This window comes from Eublepharis macularius, chromosome 8, assembly GCF_028583425.1.
Source record: "Eublepharis macularius isolate TG4126 chromosome 8, MPM_Emac_v1.0, whole genome shotgun sequence".
In the NCBI taxonomy this organism is placed as follows: Eukaryota; Metazoa; Chordata; class Lepidosauria; order Squamata; family Eublepharidae; genus Eublepharis; species Eublepharis macularius.
This window is the reverse complement of record NC_072797.1, coordinates 49,678,557-49,704,736: the sequence shown is the minus strand read 5'-3', so window position 1 is coordinate 49,704,736 and position 26,180 is coordinate 49,678,557. Positions and strand designations below refer to the sequence as shown.

The 26,180-nt window shown below is 40.3% G+C and overlaps 1 protein-coding gene across 11 annotated transcripts in view; it reads left to right on the top strand.

Annotated features, from left to right (window-relative positions):
- Nucleotides 1-25,689, top strand: part of MEF2C (myocyte enhancer factor 2C) — a 199,391-nt gene extending 173,702 nt beyond the window's left edge. For 8 of the 11 annotated variants that reach the window (XM_054986346.1, XM_054986353.1, XM_054986350.1 and 5 more), the window contains 4 exons: nt 1,858-2,030; nt 6,836-6,965; nt 8,880-9,015; nt 20,043-25,689. In XM_054986346.1, coding sequence (XP_054842321.1) covers nt 1,858-2,030; nt 6,836-6,965; nt 8,880-9,015; nt 20,043-20,364 — 761 coding nt within the window. In that variant the 3' untranslated portion in view covers nt 20,365-25,689. The remainder of the gene's footprint in view (nt 1-1,857; nt 2,031-6,835; nt 6,966-8,879; nt 9,016-20,042) is intronic. The other 3 variants (XM_054986356.1, XM_054986352.1, XM_054986351.1) reach the window with 1 other exon arrangement.
- Nucleotides 25,690-26,180: the final 491 nt, after the last annotated feature.

The following is a 26,180-nucleotide window of genomic DNA, read 5'->3' as shown; positions in this document are numbered from 1 at the left end:
CATTCATGGGCGAGTAGGAGGTTCCAGCATTTGGTGCTTGGAGAGGGTACTAATTGCAGTGCTGTGCCAGCATTATCATTGTCATTATTACAGTTGCAGAGGAGAGGCACTGCTCCTGAAAACACCAAATTAGCACAATATGGAGATGCCTGAATGTCAGGATGTAAAGCCTGAAAAGCCAAGACAGCAGAGTTGAGAGAGAAGGGGTATTTTCAAAATCCAAATTGACTCCTCCTGCCAAAATCAGCATTCAGGATCAGGCTCTGAAGGTGGAGGAGGGGAACAGAAGGAGAAGCATTTAAGAGTCTGCCTCCTCCAGCTTTCTTTCCGGAAATTATAGCCTTGCTGCACTTTTCTTTGTTTCAAAACAAAAACCCTGAAGTGGAAAAAAGTGAGTCAGGCTAAGCAGAATCCTCTTGTGTTTGTCCGTGAAAGCAGCCCAATTCTATAGGGTTTTCTTCTGTATTCTCTCCCCCCCCTCCCTCCCTATCCCCCAACTCTCCACAGTATTTCTGAGATGAGCTGCTTCTAGGTAACAAGCATTAGGTTTCTATTCAGTTAAGCATTCATTACTGTACAACAAGCATGTAAATGTGTTAAATGTGTATTGATTCGACGATGAAATTATGTTTTAACATATTATCAGTCATTTTGAGGACATTTGGGTGGAAAGGCAGTCTCAAAATACATAAAACTTCAAATTGCTGGCAACTAAAATTATTCCCCTAAGTGATCAGAATGTTTGGGTTTTAAGAACGTACACTCATTTTAAAAAGAAATTTTTTAAGTTTAAATGTTTATAGCTTGGAAAATGGGAAATAATGAGATATTGTTTGCTATATTTATAACAACTTTTTAAGGAAGCTTGGATCAATATATGTATAGTGTTTTCCTATTGTTCTTCAGGCCTTATGAAGTAGATCTGACTGAGGGCCAAGCTACACATGACAAATGACACTTGAATGGCAAGTGTATTTCTCCCTGTTCACTTGCCCTCCACTCAATCCACTTGCCGTTCAAGTGTCATTCGTCATGTGTAGCTTGGCCCTGAGAGGGAGTGATTGTTCCAGGATTACCTAGGGAGATTTCTAGCTGAGTGTGGATTTGGACTCCAGTCTTGATGGTATGAACAAATACCTAATATTAAGTTAGCCACCAGGGCTACCCTGTAGTATCAGCAAACACTCCTTTCTGACTTGAAGAGACATGCAGCCAGTACTGATACAGAGAAAGATGTTGAGAACCTCCCTCCTCCTCCCTCTCTCTGTTGCCACCCCCACTATTGAAATGTTGATTGTAAGATGCTCTGGGGAAAGGTCTTTCTTTTCCTTACGTTCCTTTGTAAAACACCATGTATATTGATGGTGCTATAGAAATAATGGCTTATAAGAATAGAAGTATGCTTAAAGAAATGTTAGAAATGGCATGGAAGAATAAGTGGCGGGCCAGAAATAGAAAGGTGGGAAGACTGAATAGCTGATAAGTAGGCAGGTTGGAATGCAGTAGGAGGAATCTACTTGAATATAGTATGCTGGTGGGGAGATAGTAGGTAATTATTGAATATGATAGGCCATATAATTAATATCTATTATGTATTTTAGTGGACTATTAAGTGTTCTTATTCTATTTGTGTGTCTACTCTATAGTGGAATGGTAAAATAGGAGCATCAGCTTTTTTCAGTGTCTGCCTTATCAAAATATAGACAGTTGAGAAAGAGTTGTCACTTCTAATCCATTCAAGATCTTTCCTGAGTGTATATTGACAATGTTTACGTGTTGCTTTACATAACCTAGGAAACATCTTCAGTCTGCACACTTCTTACAATTTTATTTTATTCTCCTTGCAATAATCAACAGGAAACGGGTATGGCAACCCCCGAAACTCACCAGGTCTGCTGGTCTCACCTGGCAACTTGAACAAGAATATGCAAGCAAAGTCTCCTCCTCCCATGAACTTGGGAATGAGTAACCGTAAGCCGGATCTCCGTGTGTTGATTCCACCCGGCAGCAAGAACACGATGCCATCTGTGGTAACATATTTTCAAGGCTTCTCCCCTTTCAGAAGGCACTAATGATCTATGGTAGAGGGGTTGTCTGATGTTAGTTGTGAGTCTCCTCAAGTTCAAGGACAGAATTGCTCAGGTCTCCCCATGTGTACACAGAGATCATACATTGTTCTTATACATGGAATTTAATGTAGGATTCTTAACAGTGAAGATCTAGAGGAGTTAGCCATGTTAGTCTGTAGTAGCAAAATAGAAAAGAGTCCAGTAGCACCTTTAAGACTAACCAACTTTACTGTAGCATAAGCTTTCGAGAATCACAGTTCTGTTCGTCAGATGCATGGAGGGTAAGAAGAAGCTGGTCAGATACATAGGTAGAGAGGGGAGGGGGGAGTAGATGCAATCAGTAGCTTCTGATAATGAAATCAGTTACTTCTGATAATGGGATAACCATTCATAGTCCCTATTCAATCCAAGCCTGTCAGGTTATTCAGTAGAAGACTAGGAAACAAAGGTGGGGAAAATACAGAGATGGTTGCATTAGCAGGAATATAGTTACTGGGCGATACGCACCTGTCCTGATGAGAAGCAGAGATTCAACAGCGAGCAGAATGCCTAGTAGGGTGCCTGCGCTACACTAGGTGGGATGGGGTAAAGGAGTGCATGGGGAGTTTTAGCATCTCCCTTAAATAGCCAGGGCTGGACCCAGGGTGTGTTTCATGCCCTGTCAAATGGTTCTCAGGAAATTTAACAAAATCAATTAATGTGCCACTTTGTCGGGACACGAGATCTGGGATGGGTAATTTGAAATCTAATGTTTTTCTTTGTGACACCTTGGGAATGACAAAGGGTAGAGAGCAAGAGTGGATGGGAGGTGATCGGGTTTTATGATGGTCCATGGCGACACTTCAGGAGGGATAAAAGGATAGAGAGGAAAAGAGGTTGGGGGGGGGGGGAGATCTGCATTTTATGATAGTCCGTGGCTTTGTGGATGGATGGATTGTCTTGATGTGGGATCCCCAGAGTCCGGAGATGCCTTGCTCTGATAGGCCTCTGGTCCTGGCATCTGCACATAAAACGGTACAACATGTAAACAGTTCGTGACAGCAACACTGACAGGCTATGGCTTCCATTGGAAAATAGTTGTCCTTTTAAACTGTCTCTGGAATATGGCTTCTCTCTGCCTCTCAACTGGTCCCAGTTGCTGTAGGGATCTCAGCAGTGGCTGGCATCTTGGCAGCAGGCATGTTGATCTGGGCGCGTTGTGCCTACTCCAGAGTGTTTGCAGGGAGGGTTGCCTGTGAGTACTGGCTAGGGATTGCCTTGCCAGTCCCATGGAGTTCCCTCTTCTTACATAGTATTGGCCTCAGTACCAAGTTGTGCACAGTTCATATATAAAGTCCATGTCCAGGTTATGAGAGAGTGCTCTAGGCAACAATATTTTGAAGGCCTGGACATTTGGGCCAGCAGCCTTCATCCCCTTTTTTGTGACAAAATGACATTGGACTGCGTGGAGCCTCATAGATGAATGGTAAAAATGAACAAACACGTTTTGAACCATTTCTGATGCTTCATTGTGGCACCCAGAAGACTGCATAAGAGGGCCCTGAAACACGTAATAAGTTGCTTTATCCCTGACTTAAATAAATCTATATTAATACTGAGTACTATTTTATTAATAGACACGAGTCAAGATAATTAGGACATATATCTACATCTCAGTGCATCTTCAATTCCTGAATGTAGGATTTGAAATGTAAGAATTGTTATTTTGTAATCCCCTCTACACTTGATGAACATAAAGAATTCGGAACTCCCCCTATCCAAATCCTTTTGAAATGCAAGAAATAGCAGAAAAGCTCTTGCACTTTTAGTTCCAATAGAATTCTAATATTGTTAGAATGTGTACTTTTCCTATGCCGTTCTCTGTTGGCCAAACTTTCTAAGCCTAAGAACTATGCACCCAGAACTTTAATGCATACAGACTCCCACTAACCCTATGTAACATTCTCCTGTGTTACAGTTTTTCCATCCTCTATTATTTTCCAGCAACCCCTTCCCATACACTTTATTATTCCCCCAACCATAATTTCTAAAAATATGTTTCTCTGTCAGCAGCTTCCATACCCTCTGGGATTTCTAGCTCACACATTGCTCAGAAGTAGGTTCAGGTCTACTACTCAGTGTTTGCTCAACACAGAGCTGCAGTCAATCACAATTGCCTAACAAGTTCACCTTTACGATGTACATATCTGCAGACATACATATGTTGTATTCACTCTTGACATTTTTAGAAGTATCCTTAAAATACGTAATGTGTGTAGGGGACCTGATTCACTGTACAAGTTGTAATTAGCTACTTTTCTTTGTCTCAGAAACAGTTTCTCCTTGATGTGTCAAATCTCATCTATAAAACCTTTACTGATTCTGCCCCCCCCCCCCAAGAATGCAGAGTGTATGGTGAACAGCCTATTGGCCTGATTCCAAAGATATTTGAATCCTGTCGTGTTAAGACTATTTTTCTTGCCATTTTTATCCCCCCCCCAATCCCCCCAATCCCCATTTCTTAGTTTCATTTATTGATAGTTGAAGAGGCATTTCTTCATTTCTTCCCAAAGATTAATTTTAGCATTGTAGAAGGGTAACAGCCAGTTATCTTGTCATTGAAACCTTGAAGAATAGAATGAAAAAGGTGAAGTTTTATAGCTGTGATTCTGTAACTAAGGGTCACGTTCTACAATGATCCATGTCAGCAATTACTCTTTAAATAGAAAAATCAGGTGTGTTTTTTTTTTTAAGAGCAATTTGTAAATTTGATGCTGCCGGTTTATGTTAAGATACTTAAACAGAACTAAGATACTGTTGAACCATTAAAAGTGCATGAGACACATTAGAGATTTCATATTTGTTATAAAAGTGCATCTTTCACAAGAAACAATGTTTAAAAGTAGGGTTGATTTTTTTTAAAACATCCTGATGGCAAATCTGAGTGATGAGAAAAATACTTTTCCATTACCTAAAATAGTAAGTGAATTAAACTGTTCCACGTTGGCTGCTACCATGATGCATATAAATTAATACTGATGCTCTAATGAAAATGCAACACTCCCCTTCGATGCCATGAAGATAAATACCATATCTCATGGGACTGCTCTCCAGCAAACTAAGAAGTGACACAATGTCTCCATCCTATGATTTATTCTGAAGACCCTTAAACTGATGATACTTTACAAGGAGTTCTTTGACTGGCTAAGTATCTGAGAACTGAGTGCTACTGTACAATATTTGCAGGCAGTCACTCGAGCAGTGAAGGATGCAGTCATGATGACTGACAAGACAAAGACCTGGGCTAAAAACTGCACAGATTTGTCTTCACCTTTGAGACACATGTTGGATTAGGAAAACGAGGAATGCTGAATGTGGAGCTTTGTTCCAGAATGAATGACCCTGTGAGCTGCAAACCATTATTACAGAGCAGATCACATTTTAATAGTGAGATTACACCAAAGTCCCTAGTTTGCGAGAGTGTCAGTCTGCTGTATTTTGCAATGAAGCGATGCTTTCTGGGATAGGCAAGCAGCACACTTTAACAGAACCACTTTTGCTAACTCTGCATCCTCCTTTCTTATGCTGTCAGTCTGAGGATGTTGATCTGCTTCTGGTAAGTGAGAATGATGCTTGTTTGCCTGTACCGCTCCCCCAAGTAAGCAGTTAAATGTAGAAAACTCACTGTGGAAAGTTTTATGAAATTAAAAACAATGGGTTGGATCCTGTAAACCCCTTGCAAAACAGATCTCCCATTTCCTCCTTCCTGCTGCAGCTCCTTGCCCCTCTTCCCTAAATTGATCCTGTGGGTTGGAAGGGATCTTGTAGAAGAAAAAAAATCTGTGGGAATTGAGGGAACCTCCTCTTATATGCACAGAAGGACCTTCCACTTATGCAAGGGAGAAGGCCACATTCAGTCCAATGTCCTGGCACCTTCCGTAAGAGTTGGGAGTTCAGGAATATATTTTTAATACTGTTCTAGTGCTTTCTTATGATTTCCACAGTTGTGTTATAACCATACAGAACATTTTATACTTTTAAAAAGTGTCATGGCTTAATTTTTTATGCTCCAGTATCCAACAATAAGGAGATGTAGGAGGGGAGGGAGTTGTCTTCTAATGGTTTGCTCTTTAGTATCCTTTAGGTAACATTTGGCATAGTTAAGAATTAAGTGGCCATAGCACCATCTGCTGGTGAAAACTGAGCATGGCTTGCTAGTTTTAAACATGAGTGCCCTGGCCAGATCTCTGCATGTAAGCAGGTGCCTGAGGTCATTACACTTGTTGGATAAGAAGCATCAGGCATAGGTCAGATGTGCATCCAAGTGTGGAAACCATCTAGATGTCTTGGTTTCAATGGGATATGCATTTGATGTATTTCTCCTTCTGCATTCTGGCACAACTTTTCAAAGTGTGAATGAAGCTACACTGGGAAAAAAGATTATTATCATGATTTTTATAACCTTTTTTATTTTAATAAAAAATCCAAACAATATGAGTATGCTAGTCTATCCATTATCCACACAGTCTGTTTTCTACCAATGGGAGGGTGGTGGATCTTATATGTTGCTCGTTTGGTTGCCTAGGAGATTCTGATGTAATGAGTTACTATGGTGACAACTGGTCTCTTAAAAGATTGTAAATTATAGGATTGGCAGAGTTCATAAAAGCAACATGATAAAAAATTAATTTTGTATATGATATTAATTACTCCAGCATCAAAATACAGTTTGTTTCAACTGTTTTTGTGTCTTGCCATTGATATGTTTCTTTTACTTACTTTAAAAGAATCAGAGGATAAATAACTCCCAGTCTGCTCAGTCATTGGCTACCCCAGTGGTTTCCGTGGCAACTCCTACTCTGCCAGGGCAAGGAATGGGAGGGTACCCATCAGCCATTTCAACAACATATGGTACCGGTAAGTGTTAGCATAAGATGTATATATTGCAGTGGGGGGGAAGCCATATATATACAATATTTCTGTAGTTTTGAAACTACTTCAAGTACCATTCTGTTAGAAAATTTGGCTTTCATACTTGAAATGAACAAAATAAATTGCATCCTGAATCATAGGAGGAAATGTATTTTTGTTATGTATCATTGTAAGAAATTCTCTTAAGAGGCCAAAGCATTTCTAATTCAATGTATTGTCGAAGGCTTTCACGGCCGGAGAACGATGGTCGTTGTGGGTTTTCCGGGCTGTATTGCCGTGGTCTTGGCATTGTAGTTCCTGACGTTTCGCCAGCAGCTGTGGCTGGCATCTTCAGAGGTGTAGCACCAAAAGACAGAGATCTCTCAGTGTCACAGTACTACTAGTAGATATAAATGACCTGCAAACATCTTTTCCACACTGTGACACTGAGAGATCTCTGTCTTTTGGTGCTACACCTCTGAAGATGTCTACTAGTAGATATAAATGACCTGCAAACATCTTTTCCACACTGTGACACTGAGAGATCTCTGTCTTTTGGTGCTACACCTCTGAAGATGCCAGCCACAGCTGCTGGTGAAACGTCAGGAACTACAATGCCAAGACCACGGCAATACAGCCCGGAAAACCCACAACAACCATCATTTCTAATTCCCTCATGCGAATTCAGGAGTCACTCTGATTTTCAGTAATAAAAATGGTTCTACAATATGCAGTTTTTTAAAATAAATGTTTGTCATTCATGCCCACTGTAACACATTCAGTGTACCTTGCATCAGCAATCTTCCTTAGAATTTTCCAAGTCAGTTACAGATATATTCTGCTGTTCATCTGACATGCAAGATCCACACTTGTGCCTCAGTTGCTCAAAAAAACTGTTAACGGCTGCTGTAAGGGCAGGTAGCAGCACTAGCACATGGTCAACACCTTTGCACTTACCAGTAAGAACAGTCTGTTGGCTTACATGTCAGAGTCAGGCTAAGTCATGCAGTGGGCCATCCTCTAGGTGAAGTTCTGCAAGAGCTCAAAGTGATGGAAGCTAGAGTCTGAAGTGTGGAAGTACCCTGCTCTGTTGACTTGGCAAAACAGAAGATCAGCCTGGCCAGTCATACTGGGGAGAAGGTGCACACCCAACTTCCCTTTTGCACCTAGTGGCTTCGGAGGCCTCAGCACTAAGCTGCATCCGAGCCTCACCCTTTTTGAGTTCCTGCTTCAAGCCCCAGAGGCTCTGGCAGTGCCAGTATTTTCATTTTGTCTGCACTCTGTTCCACAGTAGCCTTATGGAGCAATCCTAAACAGAGTTACTCCAGTCTAAGACCATTGAAACAATGGCCTTAGCCCACTGAAACCAATGGGCTTAGACGGAAGTAACTCAGGATTGCACCATTAATGAGGGTGTCTTCAATTTTCTGCAGGCTTTGATGAAGATTCCTGTGGGCTCCAGTTTCAGAATATATTTGTGAGTGACAGTGACAACACATTCAAAACAACCCACAGTTTTAAAGATTAATGCATTTATTGTAGCATAAGATTTTGTGAGCCAGCACCCTCTTTTTAGATGCAAGTGGCCCCTGGCTGTCTTTGCCACTCTACCATAATACAATTTGTGAATCTCGGTCTTTTGATCTGCAGCAAAGTAACATGTGCCTCTCTAGAACGCATTCTGAGAATGCTGAGGAATTCTATGAACTGAATATCCTCCAGGAACCAAAGGATCTATTCATCTAGCATTTGTTTCCCAAGACTTCAGAAGGTTTTGTGTGTGAGGAAGGAAGAGAGATGCATTTTAATACCACAGGAAATTGTGAAGATTTATTACTAGTTATGAAATAATGGGTATACCAGTTTAGCTCTTTCCTATTTCAGATTTTGACGGTTTATGTTTTCTGTTCTTACTTCCAGAATACTCACTGAGTAGTGCTGATTTGTCATCACTCTCTGGGTTTAACACAGCCAGTGCTCTCCACCTGGGTTCTGTCACTGGCTGGCAACAGCAACATCTACATAATATGCCACCATCTGCCCTCAGTCAGTTGGGGTAAGTCACAATACCTGCAAGTTTCCTGCATCATTGAATGTTAACATAGTAAGCTATGACAATAAGTACAGGTCTCTAAAGGAATCCTCTAGCTGAACAGCAGCCCTGTGGTTCCGTCCAAGTATCAGGAGAAAGCAGAGAATGATTGAATGATCTCACATGTAACAAGCGTGTTCAATGTCAGGCTCTTAATGAAAAAGTCTTAGATGGGAGGGACTTACTGGCATTTCCAGTAAGGATACTGCTGGTGATCAGTGCCCTTGGTGTGATGGCCAGAAGGAAAAGTGTGTTTCTCCTGGAGGGTGGCAGAAGGTGAATCACATATCTCCTAGTGGTCAGCAGGAGTAACTTGTTTCACCCTCTTCCCAGTAATGTTCTAGGGATTGAGCAATTCCAGTAGAAGTGCTAGGGAAGAGGGAACCACACTAAACCGGAAGTGAATGAAAAATAATTCCAAAGACAAGTCAATAGAGAGTCTAGTCTGTCTCCCAAGCATCAGAAAATAGGTGATAAACTCCTTGGGGTCATTGCAGGTGGCACTGCAGGCATGCACTAAGATGGTTCCATCTGGATTTCAATTCAGGGTGCATGACATATTCAACGAGGTTCAGTTGATCTCACCATTTGGGGAGTCACCTTGAGGATGGCAGGGTGTGGTACAAGACACTTTGATCCATGCTGGATTCAGTTTTTCTCTTAATAGACAGCTCTCAAAATCCTTTCACCTAAGTGAATTCTTGAGAACAGGTTGGCAAACTACCCCCCAAAAGGTCTTCCAGAGTAGCTTTACAGTGGGTGTGCTGTCTGCTCTCTTTTGTCGTAGGTCTGGGCATAGCAAGTAAAATGGTCTGTCATAATCAGGAGATTCCCATAATTCTCACTATTAGACTCCACAGACAAAAAAATCAGTACTTTCCATTGGCCCACTCATGCTCATGCTGTCCAAGCGATTAGCCTGTGGAGATTTTCCGCCGAATACAATGGGCAGAGGTCTCACGCTTTTTGGTCCCATCTTTTGCCCCCTTCGCCAATTGAATCTGGTCTATTAGAAGTTCCAATGTTCCTTCAGTACTTAGGTCATCATGTAGAGGTCACACTGCTGTTGGTCTGCAATGTTTAGGTATGAACAATTGTTTGTGCCATTTTTTCAGTGAATCAGATGTGACTCAAAACAAGATGCTATCAATTATCTTGAATTTGTTCCATTCTCTCAGTAAGAAAGCAGCTTCATCTGAGCAGGTCCTTGTTCCTGGTAGAGATTTGTCATTGTATTTAACAATAAAGGTGATGTTTTTAATATCAAGTCTCTCTGTTGAGCTTCACTCCATTCATTAGGATGCAGGAGTGGTAGTGGTGACTGTTGTAAGGCAACATAATTTTCTGACACAGGAATAATAGCTTCAGGCTATGAATGCAAATTATGTGCAGCATTACTTTCCAGGAATCCTGTTAGAATGTCCACATAATACTCTTATGCCTTCATCAGAGTTGATGGTCATCTTGCTGCTCTTGAGACAAGTTATCAGCATCCATGGTAGCCCTTCTAGCTCAAGTAATCTATAAGGACGCTACATTTATACAGCACAGCTATCCATGTATGACCAGAAGCATCCAAGTTTGTAGATGTGAGCATATCTACCTAGTGAATTATTGTCAATTCAGGCCTGAAATTTAGCATCATATAAGTAGCCCCATCATGTTTCTGTGATAACCCACTTCAAGGCCAGGAATTCAATTTTATGTATGTGCCACCTGGTATGTGCCAACTGTTAGTGAATCTTCTGTTTGCAGAAGCAACCGTCTATCTTTTTTTGGCAGTCTTCTGGTACAGTACCACTCTTAATCCACTTGTGCTGACATCTGTATTTAAACATAAAAATGTAAGAGGTGCCCTACTGGATAAGACCACTGGTCTGTCTAGTCCAGTCGCAAAGAGAACTTTACTACCTTTTAGCTGAGCTTTGTTGCGATGCCATGATCAGTCACAGTGGCAATTATTTTAGTCAGTTTTGAGGGTTTGCCCCTAGATAGGTCAACAAGTCCAGCCATTACCCTCAATCCCAGTCCTGTGGGCAACCCTGGATTTGTGCCTGGGCTAGGAGGATAGTCTTTTTTCTGGTTTCTGGTTCTGAGATATACACCTGATGTTTGCAGCCCCTATCGTGACAGAGTCCTTCCCTATGTCTCTGGGAAGATGCAGAAAGAAAGTTACAGGCTATGTTGAGCTTCTTCTGAGCTTAAATTTTTATTTGCTGAATCTCTATTATCTACTGAATCATTATTATTGACGTATCACTACTGAGCTAAGCATGTCTGTTCTAAAATAGGCCCCTCTTACCCGAAACAGTTTCCAGCTTTGTACAAGGCTTCACCAAGGACTTACTGGACCAGCAAGCCAACAAAGCAGTATAGCAGCTCATTCACAACTATAAATGTTAAAATGTGAGCATTATTATTACACAGATATCATAATAAAACAAATAACTCCTCCCATGTATGCAAATAAAACAAATGTCTTAACACTACATCACCTTTGCCTACAATGCTATTTCTTGCCACTAGATGGCTGAGAGAGGGATTTCCACAACCTTACATGTATTAATGCTGGTGCCAGACATGGAAGTTGTAGAGAGGACAGAGGCTGCGGCCTTTAGGGAGTGGTGGCAGAATCTGCCTTCTGTCTATATAAGATCAATACTGATGGTGGTATTACATGCTAGGGAGAGACCTGGGTCACTTTACCTGTGTTGTAGGCCTTCCAGAATATCTAGTCAGCCACTGTGGGAAATGGAATGCTAGATTATTGGTCTGCTCCAATCTCATAAATCTCATAAATGTAGGTTTACAGTGGTGTCTTCCACACAGAGACAGGATTTTGTATATAAGAAAAAGGCATATCTTCACAAGGGAAGGGACTAGAGACTTGCATTTTTTTTAAAGAAAGAAAGAAAGGGATTCATAGAAACGGCTGCACCTCTTGATACGGTGGTATATCATTATAACAATATCCTACTGCCATTTTTTTTAAAAAAATTAAAGCCTACCTGTCGCTGGGGGAGGAAATGGCTGCCATGGGGACTGCTGGTAGTGGAAAGGGCCCTCAAGTCATAGCTGACTTATGGCAACCCCTGGCGGGACTTTCATAACAAGAAACAAAAGAAGTGGTTTGCCATTGCTTTCCTCTGCAACCCTGGTCTTCGTTAGAGGTCTCACATTGAAGTACTAACTAAGGCCAACCCTGCTTAGCTTCTGAGATCTGACGGGAACAGGCAAACCTGGGCTATCCAGGTCAAGGCTTCATGGGGACTGGGAGGGGTGGCCAGAAAATCCAAATTTTACCATATACACAGGAGCCATCCAAGCTTTACTGTGATCTTTCCCAAAACTTCAGAGCAAAGCAGATATGAGAAAGATCGGGGAAACAGGAACAAAACTCATTTCCCAAAAGTATTGAACTCAGGACAGATAACCTACGTGGAAGACACCAATATTTCAGTAATACACTCACAGATCTATACAGTTATATCCCACTTCTCCTTTGGTTACACTAAATTCCTTGTGTTCTGTGTATCCTGGTAATGGCAGTGCTGCCTTCTCATCTCTAATACGCTATTGCCTGGGGGCTGGGTTCAAATGGCAAAAGAACCCAGTCTCCCCAGCTGAGCTGACTTAGACTTGGGTCCCCTGAGGCTCCTTCGGCTTCCTACCTCTTTCACCTGGCCCGGAACTGGAACCTCAGTTTACCTCCAAAAGGGTAGGCACCAAAAAATATGCTGATCATTTTGATAGCTATTAGTTGACATATAGGTATAGATAATGAAATGTGTTTAATACTGCAGCACTTTGAAGTGCAAGCAGCTTCTGTTATTTAGAATGCATTGTTGTAGAGGAGAAACTAGATTTTTTTGGCCTAAAGTCCTAAATTTGTTAATCTCTCCACTGAATTCAGTTGTGCCTAATAGTCAAACTTTAAGAATTCAATACATGAAATCAACTAAAGTAACTGAAATACAACTTTGAATATTCCCAAAATTCCCCCAGTCTATTATGATAAGGTGATTTTTGCTAATTCTTTCATGTGCTTTGAGCATGCTAATTAGAACTCTGCATTTTTTTCTCTATCAATACCTTAGCACTATTCACTCTTAAGTATTTGACTCTCCCAGTGATAGATAAGAGCAAGAGTCCAGTAGCACCTATAAGACTAAGTGATAGATATGCTATAGATATCAGTAAGTGTTAAAAGGAATATCATTTTGACCCAGTACTAACCCATACTCTTCTCTAGCCATCACATATCCCCATCTGTTAAGTGACATGCACACGTCATTTATTTGGAATTATTTTAGAGAAATATTGCCTCATCTGTATTCCTAAAAGTCTGCCTGCAAGCAAACCTTGGTTTTGTCTTACTTATTTCCCAGTTAAAGGGCATGCATTCCTGCCCTCTAGTGGTAATTGTGAGATAATTCTTTGTGGGAAGGAATATCTATGATTTCAAATTTTGGAGACTTTTAACAGACGACTAGGTTCATACAACCCCAGTGCAACAACAACAAAAAAGAAAAAAACAGCCAAGTATTCATTTTTCCTATACATTGAAATTCCAAATACCCTAATTGAGAGTGTGTTAGATGTCTTTTAATATGTTGCAAGTGAGAGTGTTAACAGAGAAATCTGTTACGTGGCCATTGCACCTGCGTACAGTGCTTTGGGTTGCAGCAATCCAGAGCTATTTAAACCAGGGAGAATGTTTCATTCAGTCCCATGGAAGGAGAATTGGATCCCGCGTTGTCCTTCCTCTAACATTGGAGCCATCTGGGGCAACAAGCCTTCCTCCTGTGCAAGGAGTTTCCTTTCAGTGGCTCCGCCATTTATGGAAGAAAGTGTTTGGCTCTAGCTCCAGTTCTCTCTCTAGTTTATTGTTTTTAAAGACTGTTGAAGATTTCTTGATATACACAGGAATCTTCATGTTATCCCACCAAGATCATTGTGTATATCATCAATCTAAAGAGTGCCTTTGAAAGAAAATTCCAAAGAATGGGTAATGGGTCTTCTGACTTAACTATTTTTGTTAGCTTACCAGAATATTTTGCAGAACCAGTTGGTTGTTGGCTCCTAAAAAAGACTTCTATAATTCTACATATGGCAGCAGCATCCCTGTCATCTTCAAGTACAATGATTAGATACTTGGTAAAACTCTTCCTATAGAATATACTCTGGACTACAGATTTCATTGTTCTTTTACTTATTATTCCAAGTATGGTAGAAGCTTGCTGCAGCCCTCTGAAAAGACTTCATTTATTCAGAGACCAAGGAGACATTTGTTACTCCAGCATCAGAATTTCATGCTACTATTTCATAAAGGCTGCATTTTGTCACCTACAAATTCATCATGCTATAAGAACCTCTTTTGATGACAGTCATTTTTTGGGGGGTTATTTCATAGCTACAAGTATCTGTGTCATTTCCCAATTCCCCCTAGATAGAGTTATTGGTTGCCTCTCCCTCTGTATCAGTTTACCTCAAGATATATTTGACTGCATTCTTGAAGAATACGTTTGTTAGGGGGGGGGGGGAGAATGAATACTGTTTAGCTTCTGCTCAGAACCCTTACTCCTTGGGAAATGTATATAATTCTATGTTAACATCCAGAGTTACTTAGTGGCATCAAGCACTACGTAAATTAAGAGCAGTCACACAATTTTAGTAGATTTCTAAAAGTGCCATGTCTTGGATCCAGCAAATATGAACAGTTCATGGGAGAGCCCTCTCTCTCTTCCTCCTATGGCCCCTGCAGATTCTAGTGTCCCCAAAAGCTGTTAAGGTCCCTTGGAAACAGAGTAGGATGTGGCTCAAGGGACGGGAGCAAGAAGGAAAATCAGAAGAATTCTCCTCACACACCTGAGCTGTTGCTTTGTTTGTGAGGGAAGGGGCGATTTTTGCCCATTTCCCTCAAGCTTCAGCCTTCCCCGACCCACAGTGCATTCCACTCCTCAGGAGCAGATTTCAGGGGCATGCAGTGGCACATAAAGGAAGGAAGGAGGGCAGAGATCCATTCTGTGTACTTGGTTCATCAGATCCAACACTGTGTGTCTAATGATTTTAGGTCATGGCAGAGCAGATGATACAGTTTTGGCTGACCTTTCTCATAGCCTGACCAAATCATTAACTTAATTCAGGGCAATTATCAAAAGTAGTCTGTGGGTTCACTGTGAGGTACTGCTGATAGGGAAATTATGACAACAATGTATTTGTTCTATGCCTCTCTGTACCATTAAGTGATGGCCTTTATTTTAAAAAAAGAGCCACTGCAGCACTGAGAACATGAATCTGTAAAGCTGCTTTACAGCATTAAGAAAGAAAACTTTTAGTGATAAAGTACATAACTGTTATGAAGTACAACTCACAAGGAATTATATATACACCTATATAATGCATGCAATTCTCAATGGCTAGGTTGGCAAAGGGTCCCAAATGTAAGATATTTTAGCTAAAGTCATACAGTCCCATCCTTTGTATATTTACTTAGTCTGAGTTCAATGAGGTTTACTCCCAAGTAAGTGAGCAAAAGATTGCACCCTTCCCTTTTTAGTTTCCCATGTTCTTAAGGAACAGAGGATCTATATTTCCTTTCACTTTCAGACATTTGCAACTATAGGACCAACACACTTTTCGTCTCCCTTTGTTACTCAGATGGTAACAAAATCTGCTAAATGCAGAGCAGATGATAGCAATTACTAATACAGCATTTATCTGTTCCTTTATTGTCTAACAATAGCCATACATTATTAAACCTTGTGATAATTACAGTGCAGTCCTAAATGGAGTTACACCCTTCTCAGACCTTTGAAGTCAATGGCTTAAAAGAGTGTAACTCTGTTTAGGAGTTTACTGTTAATGATGAAAGCATTATCACATCTTTTCAACTATAAATATGTTCACATGAGAAAGAGCAAGAGAGAGGATACTTTTGTATTTTAGATGAATGTTAATAGATGCTGAATGACATTCTTCCACTTTTGGTATGGAAGTATTTCCCATTGAAGTGTAGAGTTCTGATGCTGTATCCATGTGCACATTTAGAGTTCTCCTCCTCACCTCAGCTATTTTATTCTGTTCTGTGGAGCACCCCAATTACACAGGCAAAGAAATGAATTGTGGGGTCAGCACCCCCCCCCCCGAAATAAATAGCAAAACCTGCATATGTAAATCACATATGCTCAAATTAGGGTTGATTTATCTATATTTCCTCTTCTCCCTTCTGTTTCCTGTACCTGTTAAGCATTTTGTGAGGTGCTTAAGAAATAAGATTGTAATATTCCCATGCTAAACATCTGTGATGCTTGCCTGCCTGTAATGAAGAAGCCATGCTGGCCCACAGCTGATACAGTAACAGCAAATGTCAGGACTTCACAATGATTATAACTGTTAGCACCTCCTAAATGCTTATGTGCCTATAAAAGCAAGCCTGTATCAGACTTGCATAGCATCAAACTGTAAAATCAATCTGATGAATGGGCCCAGAGCTGGATTTCATTGGGACTGTAAATGGTCAGTGGCTTGCCTCTAAAGAGTGTCACATTAAGATATATATTATAGCAGTATGGGTTTTTTTAAATAAGAAAATCAAAGAAAACCAGGTTGCCAGTAGGTGGTGCTTTTGTACAAAACATGCCTCCAAGGAAAGGGGACAGCCTGACTCTTTTGTTTTATAATAAGATATATTTTTAGAGTTTGGCCTCATGTTTCCCCTTTAGCCATCTTGTTTTACTGGCTTTGCCCCCCCCCCCCCCAATACAAAATAGATGTGAAATCTTCCATTAAAAGTTGAGGTTTCTTCTTTTTAGCAATCAGTTGTCTTTTCTGACAGGGAGAATTAGGGGGAAAGTGGCGTCTTTTGCTTCAGTCAAGCGCAAACCAATTATTCAGATGGTACACATTACTACACCACCTTTTCTTTCAGTGAGGATAGTTATGTGGAATAAGAGTGGTGCACATGGTTTGAACATGTATTCTTTGCTCTGATAATAAATGCCTCAGGGTCAGACTGCACATTACATGAGAGCTCCTCAATGGGATTTCCTCATGCATTTATAGCTTTATTGGGATTAAGGCTGTGATAATGGGGGATGTGGCACAACTCCCCTTCCCAGGCTCCTGTTAACCCAGTAGAGAAAAATGCAGATGCAGTGGGGGTGATTCTGTTTTTCTCTACCAGGTCTAAAAGTAGCTTGGAGGGGGGAAATGGCATGGGGCGTAATTTTAATCTCCTCTTCCAACACTCTAAACACCCCCTCTCCAAACGCTCTTTAGGATCCAAAAGTCCATAAAGTTTTGCCCTCAGAAAGCAGTTACTGTGTGTCAGAATCACCTCCACTACATTCCAGACTGCCAGTGTCTGAGTTAACCCTATGCTTAGTTGCAGGAAGGTGTCAATGTATACATCTTTTCACAGGTATCCTATTTAAAATGTTAAGGGCCAAAACAAATGGAAGTCATGACTGGATATTTCCAGCATCTTTTAAATTGGATGGGCCCCAATTCACATGCGGTCTGTGCAGAGAGGGGACTTTAAAACTTGCATCCTCGCATGGATTCCCTAATCAAAACTTCTACTTATCCACAATTTTATAGCCCTTAAAAGAAAAAAAATGATAAAGGCACCCACCCTTTTATAGATTAATAAAAGAACAGGGAAGGTAGCTTTGATTAGTGCAGGGGTGGAAGTACTGAACCTCTTCTCCCTACTCCTTTTAGCACCAATATAAATCAGACCTGTGCAGCTGTAATTTGGCTTTAGAAGAGATGGAGATCACAAATCTCGGTCTTACTGCATTCATTCATTCATTCATTCATTCATACCCTGCCTTTCTCCCCAGTGGTGACCCCAAGCAGTTTATATTGTTTTCCTTTCCTCATTTTATCTTCATAATAATAGGCAGGTGTGATGGACTGCAATTAACAGCAGGTTTCCGAAGTGTAGCAAAATCAGAAAGCTGGGAGGGGAAGGGTTAACTATTCCTTAGAACGGAGAGCTTGAGTTACAGGCTGCTCTCTCTTCTCTGATTGGTCAGTTAGAACCAGTCTGAAGGCAGTCAGTTGGTTTTCTGACAGGATTTGGAGTTATGGAGTCTGACAAGAAAAGTCAGACAGGTTCACCTTTAGAGTGAAGGGAGAAGACTCTCTTAACTGTCCCAACGAAGACTTCTATCTAAAATTTCAAAGTCTAAGCTGAAGTACACTTTACACACAAAAATCAGAAAACTGGGAGTATGTTTTGGCGAAAATTATTTGGTAGTGGGTTGAGACTCCCTTTCAAGCCAAAAAAAAAAAAAAAGACAGGTTGTATCTTCTGAGGAGGAGAAGATTAATTCCAGCCCAGTTTTGAAGGGGGGTTGGCTCTGAGGAGGACTCCGGGTATGTTGTTAAGGGGAAATTGTTTTAGACTATTCAGGGGATAGAAGTATCCTCTAGTTTCAAGAAAGGAACGAGTGCACAACAAAAGTGACTAACTCCTGAAAACCTGAACTGTCATAGGAAACTTCCTGAAGAAACATTGTTGCTGTACCTAAATTACTAAGTAAAACACCGCACACTGTTAAGAACCAAGAATATATGAAAATAAGCTTCAAGGATACTATTTTGCCTGTTACACAAAGTGTATTCTGTAATACCAACCAATTTTTACCTTCGCATTTCCATCCCCTAACTACACTTACTCAGTCCCTCTTTTTGAATATTATACAGTCTCTAGTGCCATTTCCAATAAAAAGGAAGAGGGGTCCTGCTTTTCCCCATCAAGTTCCTTGGCTGGGCTAAAAAGCCAAAATTATATCTGTGTGTCAGGGTGGGACAAACAGACTGTCAAAACCACAAATATTAACATGCTACTTGGGGCTGCTCAGTCAAAACAGGGAAACGGAATTTTGGTGGGAAAATCTGCCTCACAGTGGGGAGAACGAAGAGGGGTCCATTATAGCAGGCTGGGCTATGAGTGTGTGACTGGCCCAAGGTCACCTAGGAAGCTTCCATGGCAGAGTGGGGATTCAATCAATGTATATGTCTTGTTTAACACTCTAACCACTATACCACACTGGCTCAACAGTGCCAACATGTTTGCCCTTCCAAAAGTACAGCTGCTGTAATTCTATTTAAAAGTGGCAAACTTGTACCCCCCCCCCCCCCCCACAACAATCCTTTGGAAGAAATGTTTCTCTATTCTTTACATTTTTACAATTATCCGCTAACCAGACTAGAGCTCCCATGGTGGGTGCTCTGAAAACATTCTATTGGTACTCAGCCAATGAGGATGATTTATATATCACCAGAGTGTTGCTGAGCAGGATTTTGAGCCTGCATCTCCCTCAGTCAACCTGACACATTATCCATTGTTCCACACTGGGTTTTTTTTTACTGCTTTAGAAAGTAAGATGAGCTGATTTCTATGACTATACCATATGTAACAACATGACATTTCTGGGTTGCTTTAGTGTGGGTAGGCACTGGCAGTTGTTTGACTTGATATCTGTCAAGATTATGATTTGCCACATCCAGAGTGGGCAATTTCACTTAGAGTTTGCATTTTGGCATACGTCAGGATATTTACAAGATCAAACAACCCAGAAAAGTTAATCTCAATGTGCTTTTACCATGTATAAAAAGGTAATGTGACTTCATCCTGAATCGCTCGTGTATCCTTGGAGTCAGCAATATAAACTAGATTACTGACTCTTAGGACATCACTCAGTGAAAGCGCTCATGTATACACATGTGATAAGCTTCATCTTGTTTACAATACTCAGATACATTGTCAAACTAATCATAAAGATTATTTTGGTGATATGCCAGTTCAGATACTGCTTCTGCTGTTCTGGTGCTGAATTTTCCCTATGAAAAAAATTTCTCCCCTTCTTGATGTGCACTGGTATCAGTTTGAGTCTTTTAACTGATGTTTTGACTGAGTGTGCATTTCTGGGGGCTCTATGCCTCCTCAGTCTGTAACTGGGTTTCCTTTCCTCCTACAGAGCTTGCACTAGCACTCATTTATCTCAGAATACAAATCTCTCCCTGCCTTCTACTCAAAGCCTCAACATCAAGTCAGAACCTGTTTCTCCTCCTAGAGACCGTACCACCACACCCTCGAGATACCCACAACACACGCGCCACGAGGCGGGAAGATCTCCTGTTGACAGCTTGAGCAGCTGTAGTAGCTCGTACGATGGAAGCGACAGAGAGGATCACCGGAATGAATTCCACTCTCCCATTGGACTCACCAGACCTTCGCCGGACGAAAGGGAAAGTCCCTCCGTGAAGCGTATGCGGCTCTCTGAAGGATGGGCGACATGATAACATTATTAGCTTTTAGGGTTTTTTTCCTTGCAGTGTGTGTGTGTGTGTGTGTGTGTGTGCACGCGCGCGTGCGCTATACCTTAATGGGGAAGAGGGTGGGAGGGAGGGGTCGATATGCATTTATGTGCTGTGTGTGGGGAGAAAAAGTCAGGTACTCTGTTTTGTAAAAGTACTTTTAAATTGCCTCAGTAATACCATATTAAGGATAAACAGCAATGCTGAGATAAGCTTCGCACTTCAGTTGTACAACAGAACATGTGTACAAAATAGGTTTTAAGGTTAACTTTTCACTGTTGTGCTCCCTTGCAAACTGTATGTTACAATAGATAGTGTCATGTTGCAGGTTCAACGTTATTTACATGTAAATAGACAAAAAAAAGGAAACATTTGCCCATTGTGGCATATCTTTACTGAGAGAGAAAGCAGCTGTTGTGCAACATATAGAAAATGTACAGATGTTTTGGGAGACCCAGATATTGGGTGACCAAGAAAAAAGATGGAAAATCTAGGTCACCCAATATATCCGAAATGCTCACAAATGCCTGGGCATATCATTGGAGTATGGCACTCACTTAAACAGATCAAAAGCATTTAAAAGAGGACCATACTTGTAAAAAAAAAATTTTTTTTGTTTGAGGGCTAACCTATTTAATTTTTAAAATCCTGGGTCTGCATCACTTATTAAATACAAAATATAAAAATATGTAAATTACATTCTCCTTATTTTCATATTAAAAAGTAAGACAGAGTTTGCAAAGCATTGTGGCTTTTTGTAGTCTACTTAAGCCAAAATGTGTTCTTTTCCCCTTCCATAGCTTTGCCAATATTTTAAACAGCCCTAAAAGAAACAAAGGGAGACTTTTTTGTATAGAAAGCACTACCGTAAGCCATGAAGAACTCCATGCTTTGCTAACCAAGATAACTGTTTTCTCTTTGAAGAAGTTTGGTTTTTGAAATGTGTATTTCTAATTATATAAAATATTAAGAATCTTTTAAAAAAATCTGTGAAATTAACATGCTTGTGTATAGCTTTCTAATATATATAATAATTATGGTAATAGCAGAAGTTTTTGTTATCTTAATAGTGGGGGAATTATATTTGTGCAGTTGCACATTTAAGTATTTTTTGGTTTTTCTTTTAATCTACATACATTTTACAGAATCAGTCAGCTGTTGAAGGCTAATCTGCAAAGATTAGAAATTTCCCTTCCAAAGCAGCCCATTCATTCTAATCCATCTGCAATCAATTTGGTGACCCATTGTATATACTGATTAGTTCTGGCATACTGGTCTGTGCATTTGACCAAGGCTCCCTTCTTACCTCATTTATATCTTGAGTATCTTGTGGCTTCTGCTGATTTAAATCATAACATGGCTTATCTTTGACCTCATCCCATACATTCATCAGAATTGATGTCCTTTCCTCATTTGCTCCAGTGTATAGCTGGAAGAGATTTCATATTCCCAAGTGCAGAGTGAAGATGAAAGTCCATTGAAGAGTCACCCAAACAATGATACCCCAAACCATACCCTTTTTACCCCAAGGTGTAATTTGATAACTCAGAGAAGTAGGTGAGTCAATATTCAAATGTAGAGAATCAATGCAATCTTAGACAACATAATGGGAGATAAGAACAGCAATATGGTCAAAGTCATCAGTTCTGAAGCTCAGGGTGATTATAAATTTCAGGTTGCTGCAGTCTTAGGGCTGATTCACATGTGCATATATATTACTTGTAGTGCAGTTCTATGTAGGGTTATGCTAGTCTAAACCAACTAAATTCAGTGGGCATAGACCAATGGGCTTACTCTCTACATAGGATTGTGTTGTTAGTCACTTATCAAATGTTGAACAATCAAGTGATTATTCATTCTTAGCTGTGTGAACCATCTACACTGAAAGATACTGTGTTTGACTTGACATTAATAGATAATCATCAGTAGATAGCTGATAAAAATGCATGTCTAGCCATACCCATCCAGGAAATTTTAGGAGCTGAACTCTACTATTTTGTTTGAGTAGTTTTGAAGAACTTCATTCATAATAAAATTTGTGGATACTAGCTAAATATTTCACTTCTCTAATCCTCTTAAGATGTCCTTGAATCCCAGTGAATGAGATCATCAACATTTTAGTAGATCTCCATGTTTTATTATCATTCAGAAGGAACATTATTGAACAATTCTGTTCTGTCTTACTTCCAACCAGGATAGTCATTTTGAGTGAAGGAAAAAAATGAACTTGAGGTAAAGGATTAAGCACCTCTTCTCCACCTAATATACCTCCATTACTGATAGAAGCTTCCTAAGGCTGCTTGTCTTCTCAAAAAACTACTAGAAACATCTAGCTAGTCTGCCCTTATAGTCACATAATTGGTTTCACAAAAGCAACATTGCAAAAAGTCTCCATTTATAATGCATTTTCCTCCTCATAGAACTTGAAAGACAAGCGGTCAGTGGGATCATTTCATAAAAGAGAAAAAGATGTTGGGATTCAATTCTTATTCTCTAATTCCAAATGTGTGAGGGTTCTCTGTGGCCCCTCAGTAAAAAGTGAAAAGCACCTGCACATGGTGATTCACTTGTATCTTTCATATAGCTTCACAAGCTTAAGCTCTGGTACTCAAAAGTCCTGGGACTCAACCCTGGTCAGACATGTATCAAATTAAGCGTTACCAATTTTTGTGAGGTGTATGGAATCTGAAATCTGAGTAATTCCTCTAGAACATTTCAGTGCCAAAAGACAGCTAGTGCTGTCTCTGTTCCTGAAATGAGGATCTCTGTCTCATTTAGAGTTATTGCAAATATAAAAAAGAATGGGAAGTCTAAAGTTATGGGATACCTGTTCTTTATTACCCATCAATACAAGCAGATAGGTGAACAATGTTTTTCCAGGGTTGCTAAAAGGGTTTACACTATAAAGTACAATCACTCTAATTTGAAATTGAACGAAGTGAATGTCCACTGGCATGTTTATCTTACATCTGTGAAATATATCAAGAGTTTTTTCAAGGGTATGAGGCTTTGGCCAGCCATCAGGTGGAGTTTACCATATTTCTTATATTAATGTTATGCCACAATACCTACCTGCAAGTACCTAATTGCACTGGCATTATCACCCAGCAATCCCAGTTTCTTGGTCTGTGATTTTGGGCTGGTTCAACAGTTGCTTTGTTTCATCCTGAGTTTTTATTGGCTGGCACAGCAAATCTTAGGAGCATGCTGAAACAAGGACATTGTCACATATATTCCTAGTGCAGAAAACAGCTCCAATAATGCATCTAACAGTGACTTGCAAAAGATGCACATGCATTTTTAAAAAGTGAGAACAGGGCCAGTAATTGACTCCTGAAACCCAAATGGAGTTTCCAAGATAGTTCCCTCATCTTTACACATCCCAGTACTCATTCTCCACCTGAGAATTTTCAACTTCAGTGAAATATGCAAATATGTCACAATTGTAGCTTGTCATTTTTCAATCAAAAAGAAACAATCCTCGGTTTATCTTTGTTAGGTAATTTGTCAGTGGGACCAGTGAGGTCAGTCTTCTGAGTTAGAACAATAGCCATATGAATAGTTTACCTTGCAGGTTGCCTGAGCTAAATAAGAAAAATTGAAACTTGAGCTTCTGAAAGAGAGTAGAGACATAAGGATAAATAGCCCATTGCACCTGTTTGTGGATAGGAGCACTGGAAGCAAGCTCATACAACTAGGCTAGGTCACAGTTAGGACCTTGGTTTTTGTACAGCCACAGAACTGAATCACATGACAATGGACGCCTGTTTCCCTCCTCTTTCTGCTACTAAACTAGCTCAAGTATTAGGGGGCAAGGAAGTGAAGGTTAATTCATACGTGTAAATGGAGTAAATTAATAAAAGAAGCACAACTTTTAATTGTGACGTTGCTTTCTAGAAATTCTAGCTGTCTATCTTTAGCTGTTCCCTTAACCATTTGCAAAAGCTACTTTTGGGCTTACTGTGTGATTTCCTTTATATTTAAGCAGTTTGGGGCAGCGCCCCAAAAGAGTATTCACATTAACTTTGGTCCAGGCAGTACAAAGTGACATTAGATACCTTCAGAGGTGTCTTCTCCCTTTCTTGTTGTCGCTGATCCTTCTTTGGAAAGGTGTCATCGATGAAATTCTGAATCCTGATTGCTGGTGGCGATGATATGATATACACAATCTGCACAAATTTGTATATTGTATGCATGGATGCCTTTCCCGGAGAAGTTTTTTGACTCATTTCAGTGTTTTTTCAAAGTTGTTTTTTGTAACCAAATTGTTTCTATTTTCCCCGGAAGTGGAATTTAAGAATTTTTAATGATTAATATAAAGATATCTGCTGTTTCTCAGAGCTTTTTTCAGGTAAAGCTAAAAGCAAGAATAAAACAACTGCTATGCTGTTTTCAAGGATGTCACGAACCCTTATTTATTGTTTCCATTTATCTTTGCCTATATACCCATCATCTTAGCAAACATAACAATGTGATTTGGGCCCCCCTTCTTCCAGACGGCAAATGCTTCGTCACCCCCCCCCCCCCGCGCACAAAGCACTTGAAACCTCAATAAAGGCTCTTGCCTAAACATAGCATACTTCATCTGCTCCCATTTTCTGCCATCTGCAGTGACATCCTCACTTCTGTGGCCTCCATTCCCTGCCATCACACATCCCTTGAAGGACTGATGGAACATTGGTGTCGGTCGAGAATGCCTCATTGTCAACATAATCACAGGCTTTTGTGCGTATATTTTAACCAAAGATGTGGAGCAATCCAAGTGCTGAGTTGCATATTTTCTGTGTCAAATTCCCTGCTTGATTATCATCATAACCAGATAGTTTGGCTTTACTAGCCCTATTCATACCTTCCAACTGACCCATACCTCGATTTGATTCAAAGAGGTCAGCTCAATGGCAAAGGAAACCAGCAGCATCATTGTCCTCTGTGGAGTCACTAATGCAGGCCCACATTAAACCTCAAGGCACTTGACTTGGATTGCTTCAGATGATTTGCTTCTGTTACATTTTTTTTCTGGGGATTTGTTTTCATTCAATCAGTGATAATTAAAAACCGTCCTGTAAATGGAGGCATACAAGCATTTTGCAAGAAATATTAAAGGCTTACAGCGGCATAAGCTGGACTTTGTCGCCACTAGATGATGAGACATTATAACTAAGTTAAAATCACATCTGTGTATCTCAAGGGACAATTCAGCTGTCTAGTGAACAAAAAAGGGAAATTTTCAAATGTTTCTCCTGCTGGAAATAAGGTATAATTTGTATTTTGCAGCCAAATCAGTAAAGTTACTGGCTTTCTTAGTGACACAGCGTCTCTTGTGCATTTTTTTAAAATTGAGAAAGAAATGATATCCTGGCCAGTCAGATATTGTTGTACACATAGGGGTGTCATGTCTGAAACTGGAGATCTTGCCTATAGTTTGAAGAAGCCCAGAAGATCAGGGGAATGTGAAATATTCCAGTTCCCAAAGGGTCCATTCCCACCACTGCAAAGAAATGGGCTGCTTGGACTGTTAAGGGCTAGAACCGAAGATGCTCTGGAGTTCTTAAAGCAACATGGGATGATCTTCAGGTGTTAACCTGGCAGTCTTAATAGTACTCTTAAAAATCTTGTTAGCCTCCCCCATATGGAAAATGGCCATAAAACATTTGTATATTCTGCCCAGCCAAGGAGAATCTAAGGCTACAACGGTAATGTGCTTGGATGGGAGACGAGCGGGAGGCTCATGTAAAACAGTTCTTAGCTTCCTAAAAATGGAATATATAAGCACAATAATAATCACACCAGTAACATCC